This window comes from Esox lucius, chromosome 10, assembly GCF_011004845.1.
Source record: "Esox lucius isolate fEsoLuc1 chromosome 10, fEsoLuc1.pri, whole genome shotgun sequence".
Classification (NCBI taxonomy): Eukaryota; Metazoa; Chordata; class Actinopteri; order Esociformes; family Esocidae; genus Esox; species Esox lucius.
In genome coordinates this window covers 6,411,672-6,428,468 of record NC_047578.1, presented here as the reverse complement: position 1 = coordinate 6,428,468, position 16,797 = coordinate 6,411,672, and the positions used below count along the sequence as shown (strand labels likewise).

Genomic DNA, 16,797 nt, shown 5'->3' with positions numbered 1-16,797 from the left:
GTTTGTTTACTCTCCGTTGCATGCGGGCCCATTACAAAGACTATTAATTGTTTGGGCAGATTGCCCAATGTTCACCCGCGGCACAAACACTCAGTGCAGATTGCGAGCTGATCATTTATCCAGTACACCATGAGCACATTAAGAGACGACGAGAGGGGAGAAGAGCGAGGGGGGGGGGGGGGGGATCCAGCCAAGACCCCGAGGATGAAAACAGTGGTGGTTGCGGAGATCGGGATCACTGCTGCTGTGTACCTTGGCAGTGCCATTTAACAGTTGACAGCAGTTTGACCTTCCAGGGTGACCTTCTACTAGGGTGACCAGGCCGCTTGTGATTACTTGGTCTCTCTACGGGGGTATTTCACAAGACTCATGACACCATAGATTTACTGGTGAAATGCACATGAGGGGTTACATCTTGGGCACTCTTGAAGTACCTTGTGCAGCTGGTGCTCCAGTTGGTGATCCTGCTGGTGATCCAGTTTGTGATGCAGTTTGTGATCCAGTTGGGGATCCACCTAGCGATCCAGTTGGTAGTCCAGTTGGTGATCCAGTTGGGGGTCCAGTTGGGGGTCCAGTTGGTGATCCAGTTGGTGATCCAGTTTGAGGTCTAGTTGGTGATCCAGTTGGTGATAAAGTTGCTGATCCAGGTGGTGGAATAGTTGATGGGCCAGTTGGGGGTCCAGTATTCAAAAAAGGTTGAGAATATACTGTTCTCCATCACTGTACACTGTCTCAGTTGAGTTTCGATTGATGCTGTGTACACATTTGAGTTTAAATGAAAAAAGCATTGGTCTGTGTGGATTTCCACTGAGATTTGCAACCATCTTTGTCATGTCAGAATGGCACTGGCTGTCTGTTATTGTGCATTCATGTGTGTGTCAGTGTGTGGTTGTCTCATGTGTGCTCACTCTGTGTCTGTGATTACACACGTGTGTGTCTTTCAGTAAACGGGCGAGTGGGTCTGCATCCGCCACTTGTTTATGTTTGTCCTCAAAGAACCATCCGGATGAAAGCCCTTTGTTGTCCAGCCTGGAGCAAGTGCAACGTTTAGCCTGCACCAGTGGCCAGTGTCCAGTGGACCAAGCCCTAACAGCCAGCCACAGTGTGACAGGCCGCAGACCAAATGGCAGCACTCTATTCCTCGCGTGGTGCACTTCAACCAAAGCCCTGTGGGTCTGGGACATGGTGATGCATTTCACCGGCCAAAGGCTGCCATTTGGGACGCGAGTGTAGAGAGAGAGACACACAATGACACGTCCCGTTGTGTGGTGCCCATTTAAGGACATGCTCATTATCACGGCTCAGTCCTCCATAAGACAATTGTCATTACATGAGGCTCGAGGCTGAGGGTGTCCTAACATGTACTCTGTGCACAATTATATTTTTCTCTTCACATTTGTGCCCTTTTGCAGATTTCTTATCCAGAGCGACCTCATGTTACGACGTCATTTTCCTCAGCGAAGTGTCGCCCAGCAGCGTCAGCGTCAACTCCACGAGGAATGTGAGCGGCTAGCAGCCTGGCGACATGCGGGTGTGAGGTGTTGTTTTAGATGCTTTTTGTGTAGGGCCTCTGCTTTCCTAGTAACACTACATTTACATATGTGTCCTTCTGTAAGCCCAGGAGTTACATCAGGAAACACAGCAGTGAAATGGCCTGTGAGGAACGAGGGTTCCTCAGTCATGCCATCACTCATGTCTCTACTGGATCTCCCATTTGTCCATTTCTCTCTCACTCTTCTTCTCCCTCTTCTCCCCCGCTTCCCTTCTTTTTCCACTCTTGCTGTCCATCGTACTGCCTGTCTCGATTTTTCATTCTCCTTTTTGCTATGTCTCATTTTTCTCTCCACCAAACGAGTTGTGTTTTTTCGGTTTCTCTCATCATTCATCCCTCCATCTGTACTCGCTTGTATTTCATTCTTTTGTCTCATATTTCATTCCTCCATCTCTTGTCTCGTCTTTCATCCCTCCATCTCTTCTTTCATATTTAATCCATTCATCTCTCCTTTCTCATATTTCTTACATCCATATTTTCTTCTGGGCTATATGTGGTTTTAGGAACCTGAAATTCTTCAGCAGTATTTTTGCGCTTGAATGCTAAAATGTGTTTACATTGTTTTCATCAAAGAACAATGCAATAAAATGTGTTATTTAACTGTGTAATATTTTTTCATTGTGTAATGTCACGGCGCAACCAATCTAGGTTTTTGCGTTTTCTACAATGGGCAATGACACGCCCTGTCCCTTTAAGATCAGATGAAGGATATGCAAGATGGTGAGAGAGAAACAGAGAGCATTTATCACTCATAATTAGCTATATCTCCTTGTGTGTGTTTGCATGCATGCGTGTGTATATCTCTGCCTGTGTGTATGTGATGTTTGGTGAAACTATGCATGCAGGTCTGTGTGTGTGTACTTTAGGGTGGGTGTTTAAGTGTGTGTGGCAGAGAAAAGCCTGTGGCCAGAACTACTGTCCCCCATTGGATCACCTGCCCTTTTCGCCCTTGTGCGGGACTGGGGCAAAGCTGAAGGTGACATCTGTGAGAGGGGGGACTGGGGCAGAGCTGAAGGTGACATCTGGGAGAGGGGAGACTGGGGCCTGGTTGATAAATGTTTTCTGGGAACCACAGAATTACTGCCCTGTGGTGTGGGCCCCAGGCCCTGGCCCGAACAGCAGGCTGGTTCATTTCCTGCTCTGGCTTTGAAATGACCAGAGGCCCACTGTGGACGCTTCCAGGCAATTAACGTGAGCGAAGTGCCACTGAAGGTGGCTTCTGCTGTTAGTGTTGCCTAAGAGAGATAGAGAGATAGCATGGTGGAGACGGAGCGTTTAGCTGACCACTGCAGAACAGAGGCTAATCCTGTGTTGCTCAGGAAAATAATAGGGCCTTGTTTTGAGTCTTTCTGTAATGAGATCTTACACCTCCCTCCCCCTCCATCCAGAGAGAGAGAGAGAGAGAGAGAGAGAAGGAAAAAGACAACAGAAGAAAGAGAAGGGGAGGGGAAGAGATGGTGTGAGATGGTATTTTATGTCTTCACTATGGAGTTGTTCTTGTTTTAGATTGGAGTGCTGTTCTGATTCAATTGAAAAATTGGTTCTGATACTCTAGCAACAGTCTATTTTTTCAAACATTTTTCTGTCTTTCACGCACCAACCCGCCCAGGCATCATGCACACAAACTCACAAACACACACACACATACACTCAATATTTGATTGTATTTTGTTGTACTGTGATGTACAATTTACTTTATATCTACAACAGTAAACCAACACAGCCAAGGTCCATCATATTGAATGCTCTCTATCAGTGCATTGACATTTACCCTGACCTCCAGACAAACACACACACACACACACACATACAACCCCAGCTGATCATCACATACATACAGCCGATCAGTCTATAGCTACATAAATACAGCTGTTCAGTCTATAGCTACATACACCCATCTCAACAGTCTATATTTAAACACAGCCCATCAGTCTATATTTAAACACAGCCCATCAGTCTATATTTAAACACAGCCCATCAGTCTATATTTAAACACAGCCCATCAGTCTATATTTAAACACAGCCCATCAGTCTATATTTAAACACAGCCCATCAGTCTATATTTAAACACAGCCCATCAGTCTATATTTAAACACAGCCCATCAGTCTATATTTATACACAGTCAGTTCATGTTTTGATTTATGATTGTGCCATTCTGTTATAACCTACAGTAGAATATGAATCCCATAAGAAATAAAATACATGTGTTTTGCCTGCTCACTCATGTTTTTAAAACATTTGGTACATATATTACACATTTTTCAAGTGTATGCAAACTTTTGAGCACAACTGTACATACATCGCATCAGTCAAAATTCTAATACAGCTCATCAGTCTATAAAGACATTCATACATCAGTCTATATTTAAACGCAGCCCCTCAGTCTATATTGACATACATACATCATATCAGTCTATATTTAAAATAAACCCCATCAGTCTAGCTACATACATAGATCTCATGAGTCTATATTTAAACACAGCCCATCAGTCTAGCTACAGTACATACATACATCTCAACAGTCTACATTAAAACACAGCCCATCAGTCTATATTTAAACACAGCCCATCAGTCTATATTTAAACACAGCCCATCAGTCTTTATTTAAAATAAAACCCATCAGTCTAGCTACATAGATCTCATGAGTCTATATTTAAATACAGTTCATCAGTTTATATTTAAACACAGCTCTTCAGTTTATATTTAAACACAGCCCATCAGTCAATATTTAAACACAGCCCACCAGTCTATATTTAAACACAACTAATCAGTCTGTATTTAAATACAGCTCATCAGTCTATATTTTAAAAAAAGCCCATCAGTTTAGCTATATACATACATCTCATTAGTCTATATTTAAAAATAGCCCATCAGTCTATATTTAAACACAGTCTATCAGTCTATATTTAAACACAGCCCATCAGTCTACATTTAAACACAGTCTATCAGTCTGTATTTAAACACAGCCCATCAGTCTATATTTATACACAGTCTACAGCCCATCAATCTATAGCTACATCTCCAGCATCACCACAGCGGAATCCTGGTTAGCAGTGTTTCTCCCCCATTATGCCATGTCTGTTGCTGCTTTCAGACTTCTACCGCTGTGCGCTAGTGCCCCACAAGCACCAGAGTGCTCCACATCTCTCCCTCACACTGCATCACTCCCTATTTTTCTCACTTTCTCTCTGGATCACCACATCTTTGTCACTTTTCCTTTCTCTCTTGTTCTTTTTCTCATTCTTTCTTTCTCTTTCTCTCTCTTGCTCTTTATTTCACTTTCTTGCACATTCTCTTTTTCGCTCTCTTTTTCTCACTCTCTTTTTCTGTTGACAACCTGCATAACACAGCACTGTCTCTGTGCGCCTGCTGGTTAAAAGATTCATCAAGCCCAACTTTGCGTCTGCTCAATATTTCACAAAGGGGGAGTCCTCTTTCTTGGCCGACTACGGCTCACTGTTACCAGGGTTAATCAAAGAAAAGGAGTGAAGGAAACAGGAGGATGGGGAATCTCTCCTCAATATTAGAGTGGAGTAGGCAGCAGGTAGGGTTCAGTTAAAACACTTCACAGGCCTGTTAACTGGAGCTGCTAATTTGTTCATTTGGATCCCAATAAAAAATGTCCAGAAGCAGCAGCGACTATTAGGGCCTACACAAAACGTGTAGAACTGAGAAGAACTTAAAAATAATCATTTGCAATTAGACTGCGTGTGTCTTTTCAGGTTTTCTTTTGCCAATAATATTTTTGGACTATTTCTTGAACCTTAAATAAATAAATCCGGGGACTAATTGCCGTCACCTGCCTTGCTCAGAGACAGAATTTGTAACATTGCCTGCTCTGGGATTCCATCCAAGGACACATGTCAACAGGTGGAAGGACACATGTCAACAGGTGGAAGGACACATGCCAACAGGTGGAAGGACACATGCCAACAGGTGGAAGGACACATGCCAACAGGTGGAAGGACACATGCCAACAGGTGGAAGGACACATGCCAACAGGTGGAAGGACACATGCCAACAGGTGGAAGGACACATGCCAACAGGTGGAAGGACAATATGCCAATGAGCATTTAAAGATGATACATGTAATAATGTCGCAGTGTGCATAGAACACAGGAGCAACACGCTACCAAAGCTGAACGTGAAGACAAGCGAACCCTGAAAACAAAACTTTGTCATTACGACATTCCTGGAACATCAGAAGGTTATGACTTGGTCCCCAGGAATATCAGAAGGTTATGATTTAGTCCCCAGGAATATCAGAAGGTCATGAATTGGTCAACGGGAATATTAGAAGGTTATGACTTGGTCCCCAGGAACATCAGAAGGTTATGATTTAGTCCCCAGGAATATCAGAAGGTTATGATTTAGTCCCCAGGAATATCAGAAGGATATGATTTAGTCCCCAGGAATATCAGAAGGTTATGATTTAGTCCCCAGGAATAACAGAAGGTCATGAATTGGTCAACGGGAATATTAGAAGGTTATGACTTGGTCCCCAGGAACATCAGAAGGTTATGATTTACTCCCCAGGAATATCAGAAGGTTATGATTTAGTCCCCAGGAATTTCAGAAGGTTATGACTTGGTCCCCAGGAACATCAGGAGGTTATGATTTAGTCCCCAGGAATATCAGAAGGTTATGATTTAGTCCCCAGGAATATCAGAAGGTTATGATTTAGTCCCCAGGAATATCAGAAGGTTATGATTTAGTCCCCAGGAATAACAGAAGGTCATGAATTGGTCAACGGGAATATTAGAAGGTTATGACTTGGTCCCCAGGAACATCAGAAGGTTATGATTTAGTCCCCAGGAATATCAGAAGGTTATGATTTAGTCCCCAGGAATATCAGAAGGTTATGACTTGGTCCCCAGGAACATCAGGAGGTTATGACTTGGTCCCCAGGAACATCAGGAAGTTATGACTTGGTCCCCAGGAACATCAGAAGGTTGTGATTTGGTCCCATGGACGTCCATAGGATTTCACCTGTTTGCCCGGGAAATCATTTGATGGAAAGTGAAGGGAGCACCCTGTTGGACCCAACAAAAGAAGATAAGAGGCTTGACTAAAATCTAATGTGTTAAAACTTAAAAGCTGTGACACGTACAAGCTCAATTAGAGGAACCAAGTGTACCTCTCAAAAACCAGCAAAGACTTTGACAGGCCACAGTCTGTGGAGTGGATAGTGGTAGGGGGAACGGGGGAGTCCTAAATAACTCTGGTCCCCAGGGGTGGGTAGAGTACTGAAAATCTGTACTCAAGTAAAAGTACAGTTACTCCTCCCAAAATGTACTCAAGTAAAAGTTGAAGTACAACTTGAAAAAACTACTCAAGTAAGAGAAAAAGAGTACTTGGTGAAAAAGGTTATTCAGTTCTAGTGGTTACATATTTTGCTCAATACATTAACGCCATTGTAACAACGTATTTAAAAGGAAAACGTATTTAACAAAGTACAAACGCAAACTGCATTTTTAATGTTCGACTAGGCATTTGTTTTCCAGAGTCAGCCTACAGTAATGCAGACTAGAAAAACAAAATAAATTGCAAAAATAAATAATACTGTAGTTCTATTATTAATCTGTGTGCCAAATAAGATTCTTGCAAATTAAGACCATCATACATGTTACTGGTCAAAATATATATATTTATCATCTTGTGTTGTAATGCTCAATACATCTTGTCAATCAAATTAGTAAGTCAGGTCTTTGGTTTGGAATTACTGGCTGCATTACAACTAAGCCAGCTGGTTAGCAGCAATTGCTTTCAACAAAAATCTAGCTAGCTAGACTGGGTAAGTGTATTACTAAAAAAAGTTCAAGACAAGCCCAATGAACCATTAATACAAATATACTAACAAGCTGCAGTGTTTTTATATTTTGTAAGTTAGCTAGAATATCATATTATGATTAGGATATATTACTGCATTTTGTATAACTGTACTTGTATTTGTTCAATGACCAAAAAGTTCAAAAAATAAATAAAAAATATGTCTTTAATAAAAGGATTTCTCTCGCTAAATAACAGGAGCCGGTTAGCTTACCTTACCTCAATGTACTTGTGGAGGTTGAATGATGAGTTGTTGAAAGCAGAGATGGTTGCATCTTTGGGAATACAAAGACAACATTTCATAAAGACTGTGTTGCCTGTTTTACATGTAAATCGAAACATGTCGTGCAACTGTGGCCAGGGGTTGGAATTTCCCCCGTCCAGGTCCTCCAATTGACCACTTTCCATGTCGGTGCCTGTCGGTTAATTAACTACATCTGCTCGCACTCCGACGCAGATTTAAAGGAGCGGGAAGGAACACCCCAACCCCAACCTCAAATCATGAAACGAAAAAAACTCCGTATTTTTTGACAAACTACTGAAGACAAAAAGTTTCAGAGTAGGTGAAATGTAACGGAGTAAAGAGTACGATTTATAAAAAAAAAAAAATACTTGATTAAGAGTTAAGAGTAAATAGTACAGACCCCAGAAAGTAACTACAAAAGTACTCCTTCCTCTGAAACTGTACTCAGTTTTATTCATTTGCGTTACTTGTAACACGTTACTACCCCCCCCCCCCGCTGGTCCCCCCCTCACATCTACCCTGTGATGGCACGGGGCACAGTGTATTTCAAACATCACGGTGGGATGTTGACCTTTCACGGGCTCCCAGGGAAGACGCTCTGACAAATTAGAATCAACAGCCAACATCTGCACGCCTGAATTTGCATCAAGCTGAGCCATGATAAGAGTGCCACTCCGCTTTCTCCCAGTCCGCAAGCCCAGCTAACGATCACCATAGCCAACAGGAAACAGAGAATTAGGGCAGAGAGTGCACACACGTACATACAGATATTCATACACAGGCATATATACAGACGTACATTCAGAAATACATACAGGCACCCAAACACACACACACATAGAGACACACGGGAAAAACATGCATGCATACCTGCTTGTTAACACCAATGGCCAAACAGCGAATCACGTGGCGGGAGGTCAATATAAAAAGCATACAGAAAGGGTCAAGAGATTGAGGAACAGATGTTATTTGACCAAACATTAGTACAGGGTAGAGGCGTGATCATTAGTACAGGGTAGACGCGAATTTGACCGTGGTGTTGTTAGTGCGAGACATGGTGGTCTCAGAAAAAGTCTTACATCCTGGGATTTCCACTCATTATGGTCTCTCTCGAGTTTACCGAGGACGGATAAACAAAAATCCTTTTGCGTGAGACAGTTCATGTCGATAAAGAGAGATCAGGTGAGAATGGCCTGACTCATTCAAGCACACAGAAAGGCCACAAACGCTCAAATAAGGCCTTTCTACAACCGTGGCGTGCAGAAGGGCATCTCTGAAGAAGCACTTCCTGTTTAATATAAAATAGAATTTCCTTAATAAATCGGTGAGTGAGTGTGTGTGCGCGTGGGTGTGTGGGAGTATGTGAATATGTGTGTTTCTGTGTGTACGTGCATGCGTACGTATGTGAGTGTTTCTGTGTTTGTACAGCCCCTTTCTTCAACCCCCCCACCCCCCCCCCCCCATTCCCTGCTGTTCTAGTAGCCAGACACACAGCTGCTGAAATATACATACACCTGCTTTCATCATTATTTAAAGCCTTGTCAACGGCTCTTTCCAGCTGCAGTTAGCTGTAAAACGCTTGGCGGTGGTGGTACAGAACAGTCGGGTGGCACATTGAGATGTGTGAAACTCACTCCTGAGCATGCTTTTTTGTAGCGTGACCTGTTAAGACGCTTGAGGGACAACGGTCACGTGTGTTTGTGAAGTCGAGGTCCCGAGTTTCAATTGGCCGAGTCGAAGTGGAATTCGCCAGGCGACCAGCTCAACGACCTTTACAGCAGCAGTGAGGGAGACTAACTGAGACTAACTGGAGGGGGGTATAGACAAAGTAAAAGAGAGGAGTAGCAAAAGACAGAGTCAGAGAAAAGACAGAGACAGATAGAGAGAAGAGAATGAGAGCGAAAGTGAAACAGTAAAGCACGTCCAGGGTGATTCAGGTTTTCTCTGTTGATTTTCTCCTCGCATTGTTGTTGCTTGCGGACAGCTGGCAGCCTCACTCCTCTGGTAGATGTCCCTCTAGTTCAGGTGTCTCCTCTGGTAGATGTCCCTCTAGTCCAGGTGTCTCCTCTGGTAGATGTCCCTCTAGTTCAGGTGTCTCCTCTGGTAGATGTCCCTCTAGTCCAGGTGTCTCCTCTGGTAGATGTCCCTCTAGTCCAGGTGTCTCCTCTGGTAGATGTCCCTCTAGTCCAGGTGTCTCCTCTGGTAGATGTCCCTCTAGTCCAGGTGTCTCCTCTGGTAGATGTCCCTCTAGTCCAGGTGTCTCCTCTGGTAGATGTCCCTCTAGTCCAGGTGTCTCCTCTGGTAGATGTCCCTCTAGTTCAGATGTCTCCTCTGGTAGATGTCCCTCTAGTTCAGGTGTCTCCTCTGGTAGATGTCCCTCTAGTTCAGGTGTCTCCTCTGGTAGATGTCCCTCTAGTTCAGGTGTCTCCTCTGGTAGATGTCCCTCTAGTTCAGGTGTCTCCTCTGGTAGATGTCCCTCTAGTTCAGGTGTCTCCTCTGGTAGATGTCCCTCTAGTCCAGGTGTCTCCTCTGGTAGATGTCCCTCTAGTCCAGGTGTCTCCTCTGGTAGATGTCCCTCTAGTCCAGGTGTCTCCTCTGGTATATGTCCCTCTAGTTCAGGTGTCTCCTCTGGTAGATGTCCCTCTAGTCCAGGTGTCTCCTCTGGTATATGTCCCTCTAGTTCAGGTGTCTCCTCTGGTAGATGTCCCTCTAGTTCAGATGTCTCCTCTGGTAGATGTCCCTCTAGTTCAGATGTCTCCTCTGGTAGATGTCCCTCTAGTTCAGATGTCTCCTCTGGTAGATGTTCCTCTAGTTCAGATGTCTCCTCTGGTAGATGTCCCTCTAGTCCAGGTGTCTCCTCTGGTAGATGTCCCTCTAGTCCAGGTGTCTCCTCTGGTATATGTCCCTCTAGTTCAGGTGTCTCCTCTGGTAGATGTCCCTCTAGTTCAGGTGTCTCCTCTGGTAGATGTCCCTCTAGTTCAGATGTCTCCTCTGGTAGATGTCCCTCTAGTCCAGGTGTCTCCTCTGGTAGATGTCCCTCTAGTTCAGATGTCTCCTCTGGTAGATGTTCCTCTAGTTCAGGTGTCTCCTCTTGTAGATGTCCCTCTAGTTCAGGTGTCTCCTCTGGTAGATGTCCCTCTAGTTCAGGTGTCTCCTCTTGTACTCCTCTGTCCTCTTCTTTCTTCTTTCAGTCAGGAGCAGAAATAGAAGAAACAGCCTCCCCTAAGGAACAAGAGCTGCATTATTTGCTCTCTCTACCTCTGTCTCACTTCCTCTCTATCCCTCACTCCCTCCCTCCCTCACCCTCTCTCCCTATTCTCCTTTCCCTATGTCCATCCCTCTTTCTCCCTCCACCTCTCTCACTCCCTCCCTCACCCTCTCTCCCTATTCAACCTCTCACCTATCTCCATCCCTCTCTCTCCCTCCCTCTCGCTTTCCCTCCCTCCTTCCCTTCCTGTTATCTGTCAACATCCCGTATTTTCCTTTTAATGACTTACTTTACCTAGAAGGCGAAGGCCTGAGGAGAAAGTAACAAGAGTCATAAATATGGATACCAATATGTTTGTCAATCACTGACACTGATTATTCATCATTATTTCCAACATAGCAGAGACTCTTTCATGCCATATTTCTGTTGCATTTCCAACTTGAACTCACAGCATAATGATGGTACACAAATATTACCATCATATGACTTAATTCTGTTTGTGTACTGAATTATAGGTGCTTTTGTAGAATTTCATATACTTCTTTTGAAAGTACTTTTTTTGTGTTCTACATCAATAGTGTACTAGGTCAGTGGTGGTCCATCAGATGGGTACTGAAGAAAATATTTGCTATCTGGTTGTAGGATCCAAAAGCATTTTTGTTTTAAATAGGTGTTTACAGTTTTGTACTTGTTCTATAACACACTAAAACTTGTTCTGGGAACAATATACACAAAACAATTTGGTAAAATGCCTTTAGGAACACAATTTATCCAGCACCATTCACCTGTTTTCATGAAAATCTGTTCTATTCGCAAAACTATGCACACAGCTCTTTCTGTAAAGCACAACTGTCACCATGCTGTCATGTAGAAAACACTGAAACACAAATGAGCTCAATGAATAGACGTCAAAGCTTGAACAATGACAAACGAAATATGTCAACAATCAACCAGGATGCTGGCATTAAGAAAAAGGGCCAAATATGTTTTTGGAAAATGGATAAACAATTGATAATTTTGGCCTTAAGAAAAAGCTAATCTGTGTTTTGGAACAATGGATGACTACATCAGCAAGAGAGGTACAGGAAGAGTAAGAATGAGAGGAGCTGGTCAAGGCAGAGGAAGAAGAACAATGATCTTTAATGAGATTTGTGAAACGGTACTTGACCGTGTTCTTGTACATGGTATGCCAGTAAGGGAAGCTAGCCTCAAAGTACAGTCAAACCTGAGCCATTTCAATGTTGCATCAGTTATTTGGACTTTGAGAAAACAAACTTCGGCACTTTTTGAACGCAACTGCTGACTTCCAATAGTTAATCATCATGTTGGTTGGAGTGCTTTGCATTGTCAACTCCATCGAAATTCAAGGGAATGGATAAGGGTGTCCAAACGTTTGACTGGTACTGGATGTATTTCTCCACACTGTCTTTTCGCCTTTATATCTGTACTGAGCTATTGGTAGTGAACTTGCTACAACGTCTAAACGTGGCATCTATCAGTCCGGGCCTCTCCCTTCTCCGCGTCAGTAAGAAGTGCAAGGTGGAAATGTTGATGTATTTTATGACATTTACTCTCGACTTACTGGATCGTGACAATTTGTTATTTTACATCTTGCATAAGTATGGTGGCGGAGAGTGCTGGTAAATATATTTTTTCCAATATATTGGGGAACAAAGCTATTTCTATAGGCTCTGTGCACAAGCGTATGGAGGAACTTCCGCTTTAGCCAGATGCCGGCATATCATTTTCCGGTTTACTTAAGGCGATCACCCGCGTCGCCCATAATTTCAGTTTTTAGTAGATGTCTCCAAGACCTGCCTAAAATAAGCAAACTCTACGTATCGAGTTATCTGCACAACTACGAGGGTAAGTAGTTTACTGTGGGGTGCCGGCCGGCTATCGGCTAAGCTAGTTAGCAACGTGTTATAGAACTCATAAAAATTCACCCTAGCCTCAAAAACGGAAAAGAACGCTGGCTGAGCTGGAACGCTAGCGCGTCCCCATAGCAAGTGAATTGAAACAAACCTTCATTCAGCCTCTTCTAACCTGAATGAAGCTTAAGATTCCATAGCCTCAAAAAAGCACCAAAACAGGTCTCCTCTTTTATTTTACTACTGTAACCTCATTTCACAACAAAACTGAAAAATAACAACTGGCATAGGAAGTAAACATCTGGTCCTATATGGTATTAATTGCGCTTAAACCTCCGTTACGTGGAAGTATATAAACATTTGCTAGTTTTCTAGTCTAGCGTTTGAAGTCATTGAATGGCGCAAGCCATATTTTATTAAAAAGAGGACATTCTCTTGATTAAAATGATGCCCCACTTGTAATTTTTTTTCCCCGTACAACAGCATCACTCATCTTGTTGTGAGTTTAGGTGTTTACTAATGCGGATGAGTATTAGTAAGTAAACCGGAAACTGCAATACCGACTTCTAGACAAAAGCGGAAGTTCGTCACTACACTGGTGCACAGAGTCTATTGCCTCTAAGAACAGACTTTCTGACTGACTCAATGATTATAACACTGCTCCACCGCAAAGTTACATAACTGTGGCCTGGAGTTTAAATCTAGATCACTGCATGCCTATAGTATGCATAGAGTCGATGTTACAATAAAAAAATACAAAAATGATGTGTAAATGTAGCCTTCTCTATGTGGAAATGCCATACGCTATGTGTTGTAGTACATTGAAGGTGTCCTTTTTTGCCTGGGTGCACACTGTGAGGGAGTTAAAGGATCCTCTTCTTCAATTCATCCCACAGACTTTCTGATGAGCCACAAAGCCTGACCCACTTTTGTCCCGGTGAGCTGGGTTTTGAAGATGACACGCGCGAGCGCGCGACTTCTGAAGCCAGCGCTGCACTTGTTGGTGTGCTCGGCAGCTTTTGTGCACCTTGCATTATTCAGCCTGAGAGCATTATATTCTTTAGGCACATGCAAGTTTAATGTACTGAAAAGCGCAGGGACATCCCAACACCACACACACGCGCGCACACGCACACACACACAAGCAGGCCGATGCCCACCATTTCAAGAACTTGAAAATGTCCCTCCGTGTGAAAGTTGTCTTATTTTATGGGCGGATATTGGAAAAGGGACCAGGAACTTGAAATCTACCGGATCGTTCTTAAACGTAAATATGCCCAATGAATATGCCTCAGCGCAGGATGTTTGCACTGTCAGGGTTGTGGGTTTGATTCCCTTGGGTGCCAGTGCAAAGATGTACGTTTATCCAGATAAGAGTGGCTGCTAAATGACTTGCACGGGATTTCATTCCACTTCCCATTTGGTTTAACCTCATTTTAACTTTGACCATAATGTGGGGGTCCTGTAGACCTATAGGAAGCACTTTTGTCACGTTGGTCTGCAATGAGTGCATCCTACAGAGAAGCGCCGCATTCCCCCCCCCCGGGGACCAGAGAAGCCATGCTATGCATATGTTAATTCCATTCAATTACCTGTAATTGAATGTCTCTATTTGATTGTTAATCAATACTGACTAAGTGAAGCTGCTTAATAATGAATCGTCTGGGTAGCGTGACTGGCATATCAGTGATGAGCGCTCTCTTGTTATGGGTTTCCTTTATCCTGCCACCTACAGACCGACTCCTCGGTTGATGTACGCTACTGGAACAAGCGTATTTCAACTGCCACGGCAATATCAGTCGCCTCCAATTGAGAATGAGCGTCATACATTTATATACACATTTATAACTTCATAGATGTTCTTAGATGTTAAAGGTTCTGTTCTAGGCTGAGTCTGACGTAAGGTGTCGGTGAAGGTTTAGCTAATTTAAAAAGACGTTTCATTTGAGAAATTATCAACTCTTTCATTTTTGCCTCAGGTCGTTTTCTTTTGTCAACTGAAACCAAACCAAATGTTACACATGTACGCTTTGAATTTATGTCTTTGAATGTCCCTGGATTTAAGTGCAGTCACATCTAGTCTAACGAACCAAGCTCAAATAATGCTGAATTGAACCACTTTGATTTATGCTCCGGAAAATCTCATGTCATTTAATTGGAATGTGATTTTTGCAAGTTCAATGGATGTGCGTTGCTGTTTGTGCCTTGTAGGACTACTACGCTATCATGGTCATTAGGCCTGTGTAGATTCCTGCAGTCATTATATGATCTTGCAGGCATTGATTCGCCTTTGAACTAACTGTATTTAACACACCAGCATAGTAATGTCCCTGCGTGTAGAGATGAGCTTGTAGAGAATAAACACCGGTTCAGAAGCTAGCCTGCTATTTCCACTGTCCCCAGACTTAAGTACAGTATCATCTAGTGTGACATCAGGCTGCAATAAAGCTGAATTGAATCGCTTTGATTTATATCTGTGAAAATCTCAGAAGTCAATTAATTGACTGGTGATATGACCGGATTTAATGATGATGTATGTTGCTAATCCAGGCCCTGTGATAAATATCCCATGGGGGAAGATGTCTGAAAATGGACTTGATTGCTGTCTTTATTGCATTACAAAAAAAGCATATAGATTCTTGAGTAAAATAACAGGCCTGCTTTGGGGCTGGGGTGGGGGGCTTAATATATTACACTTTTTCTTGCAAACGATAGCAATTCGCTTGTGCTGAAATAATACCAGGTAATGCATTAAAAAAAACACAGTACTTTATAGCAGAGATGTTCTATGGGGTCAGAGGGGAAATTGCTTAAATTTAATGCCCGCAGGGCCAATGCTGTGCACATGTTCATTGCCTCTTTTTCTCTAAAAGTTTTTATCGTTCTGTTATTACTCGTAACGCTCCGGAGAACTGTCGGGACACCGTCCAATCATCGTGAGGGCCCGTCTTGGCAGCCTGAATAGACACCCTTAGGGATGTTCCTGTGCAGAAAGACCACTAAAACCCAGTTAGTCTTATGAGTGACAAAGAGTTGACATGATGGCACAGACGGCAGAGGGAAAAGAGGAAGAGAAGATGAAGGAAACAAAGGAGAACAATGAGAACCGTCTGAATAGGGTTCTCCTTCACTGTCCACCATCTGTCCCGATGATGCACAGCCTCTCCTGGGAACGGGCCCGACAGAACAGAAATACAGCACACAGATATACATTCGAATGGCGTATTTCAACTGTTGATCCGGTTGAACTGTGTGGATTAAGAACCATCTGAATGAATAAGAAATGCACACGCCAGAACCTCGAGCAGTAGATATACCAACATGTGCTGCCTTGAACAGAGTGTGTGTTCCCCACAAAGTCTTTGATAGTTCTGTGTGCACACCATTTTGACTCTATAATGTGAAACATATCTTCTAAATTGGGATAATCACTGTCTGGCTGGGGCTTACATGGTTCTAGCACCGCGTTCTGCACCGCGTTCTGCCCGCAGAATAAAAACTCCCTCTCCTCCATCGTGGGGGTTTTCAAGTTGTTGACATTAACTCAGGCTCAGTTATTTCAAGTGTCGAATTTATATGCACTTTTTTTTTTTTTGCTCATTGATAAATAACCGGCTTTGTTAACACAGTTTTATTATCTCAATTGCTGGTGTTTTTCTTTTTTTAGGAGCGGTTTGGCGAGACAATGCCAGTACGGTCGGATTTCTCCTTCTCAGTGAGTGACCCCCAGGGTATGCAGTGGTTCCCTTTCCCGCGTGGCATGGCGCTCTGCGAGTGGGTGGCGCCTGTTTCCTGTGTAATCGATTCTCCAGGTGCTGCTGCAGAACCTCTGCGATGCAGACACACACTCCTATTCGGAGCAACTCAGAGTTAGTGGAAAGATCGAGGTGCCGCAGCGTAACGAGCAATGGGTGGATCACAATGAATTGAAAGAGGAAGCAGTGTCCGCTTACAGTGAAACATATAATGGCCGATGTAAGCCTGTGTCACGCTACTGAGATTTTTTATTATGCTTTATCTCAACAGGAAAGTTATCACGAACAATAACTTTTATTTACGTAACTGCCGATACACAACAAATTCTAACGCATC

At 43.3% G+C, this 16,797-nt stretch overlaps 1 protein-coding gene across 1 annotated transcript; it reads right to left on the bottom strand.

Moving 5' to 3' along the window:
• Positions 1-9,557: 9,557 nt before the first annotated feature.
• LOC117594983 (pollen-specific leucine-rich repeat extensin-like protein 1) lies at positions 9,558-16,219 on the bottom strand. The gene is made up of 3 exons (XM_034294830.1): positions 16,156-16,219; positions 11,124-11,143; positions 9,558-10,810 (listed from the first exon to the last, which is right to left on the bottom strand). The coding sequence occupies exons 1-3, from the start codon at positions 16,217-16,219 to the stop codon at positions 9,620-9,622; spliced, it is 1,275 nt and encodes a 424-aa protein (XP_034150721.1). The 3' UTR covers positions 9,558-9,619.
• Positions 16,220-16,797: the final 578 nt, after the last annotated feature.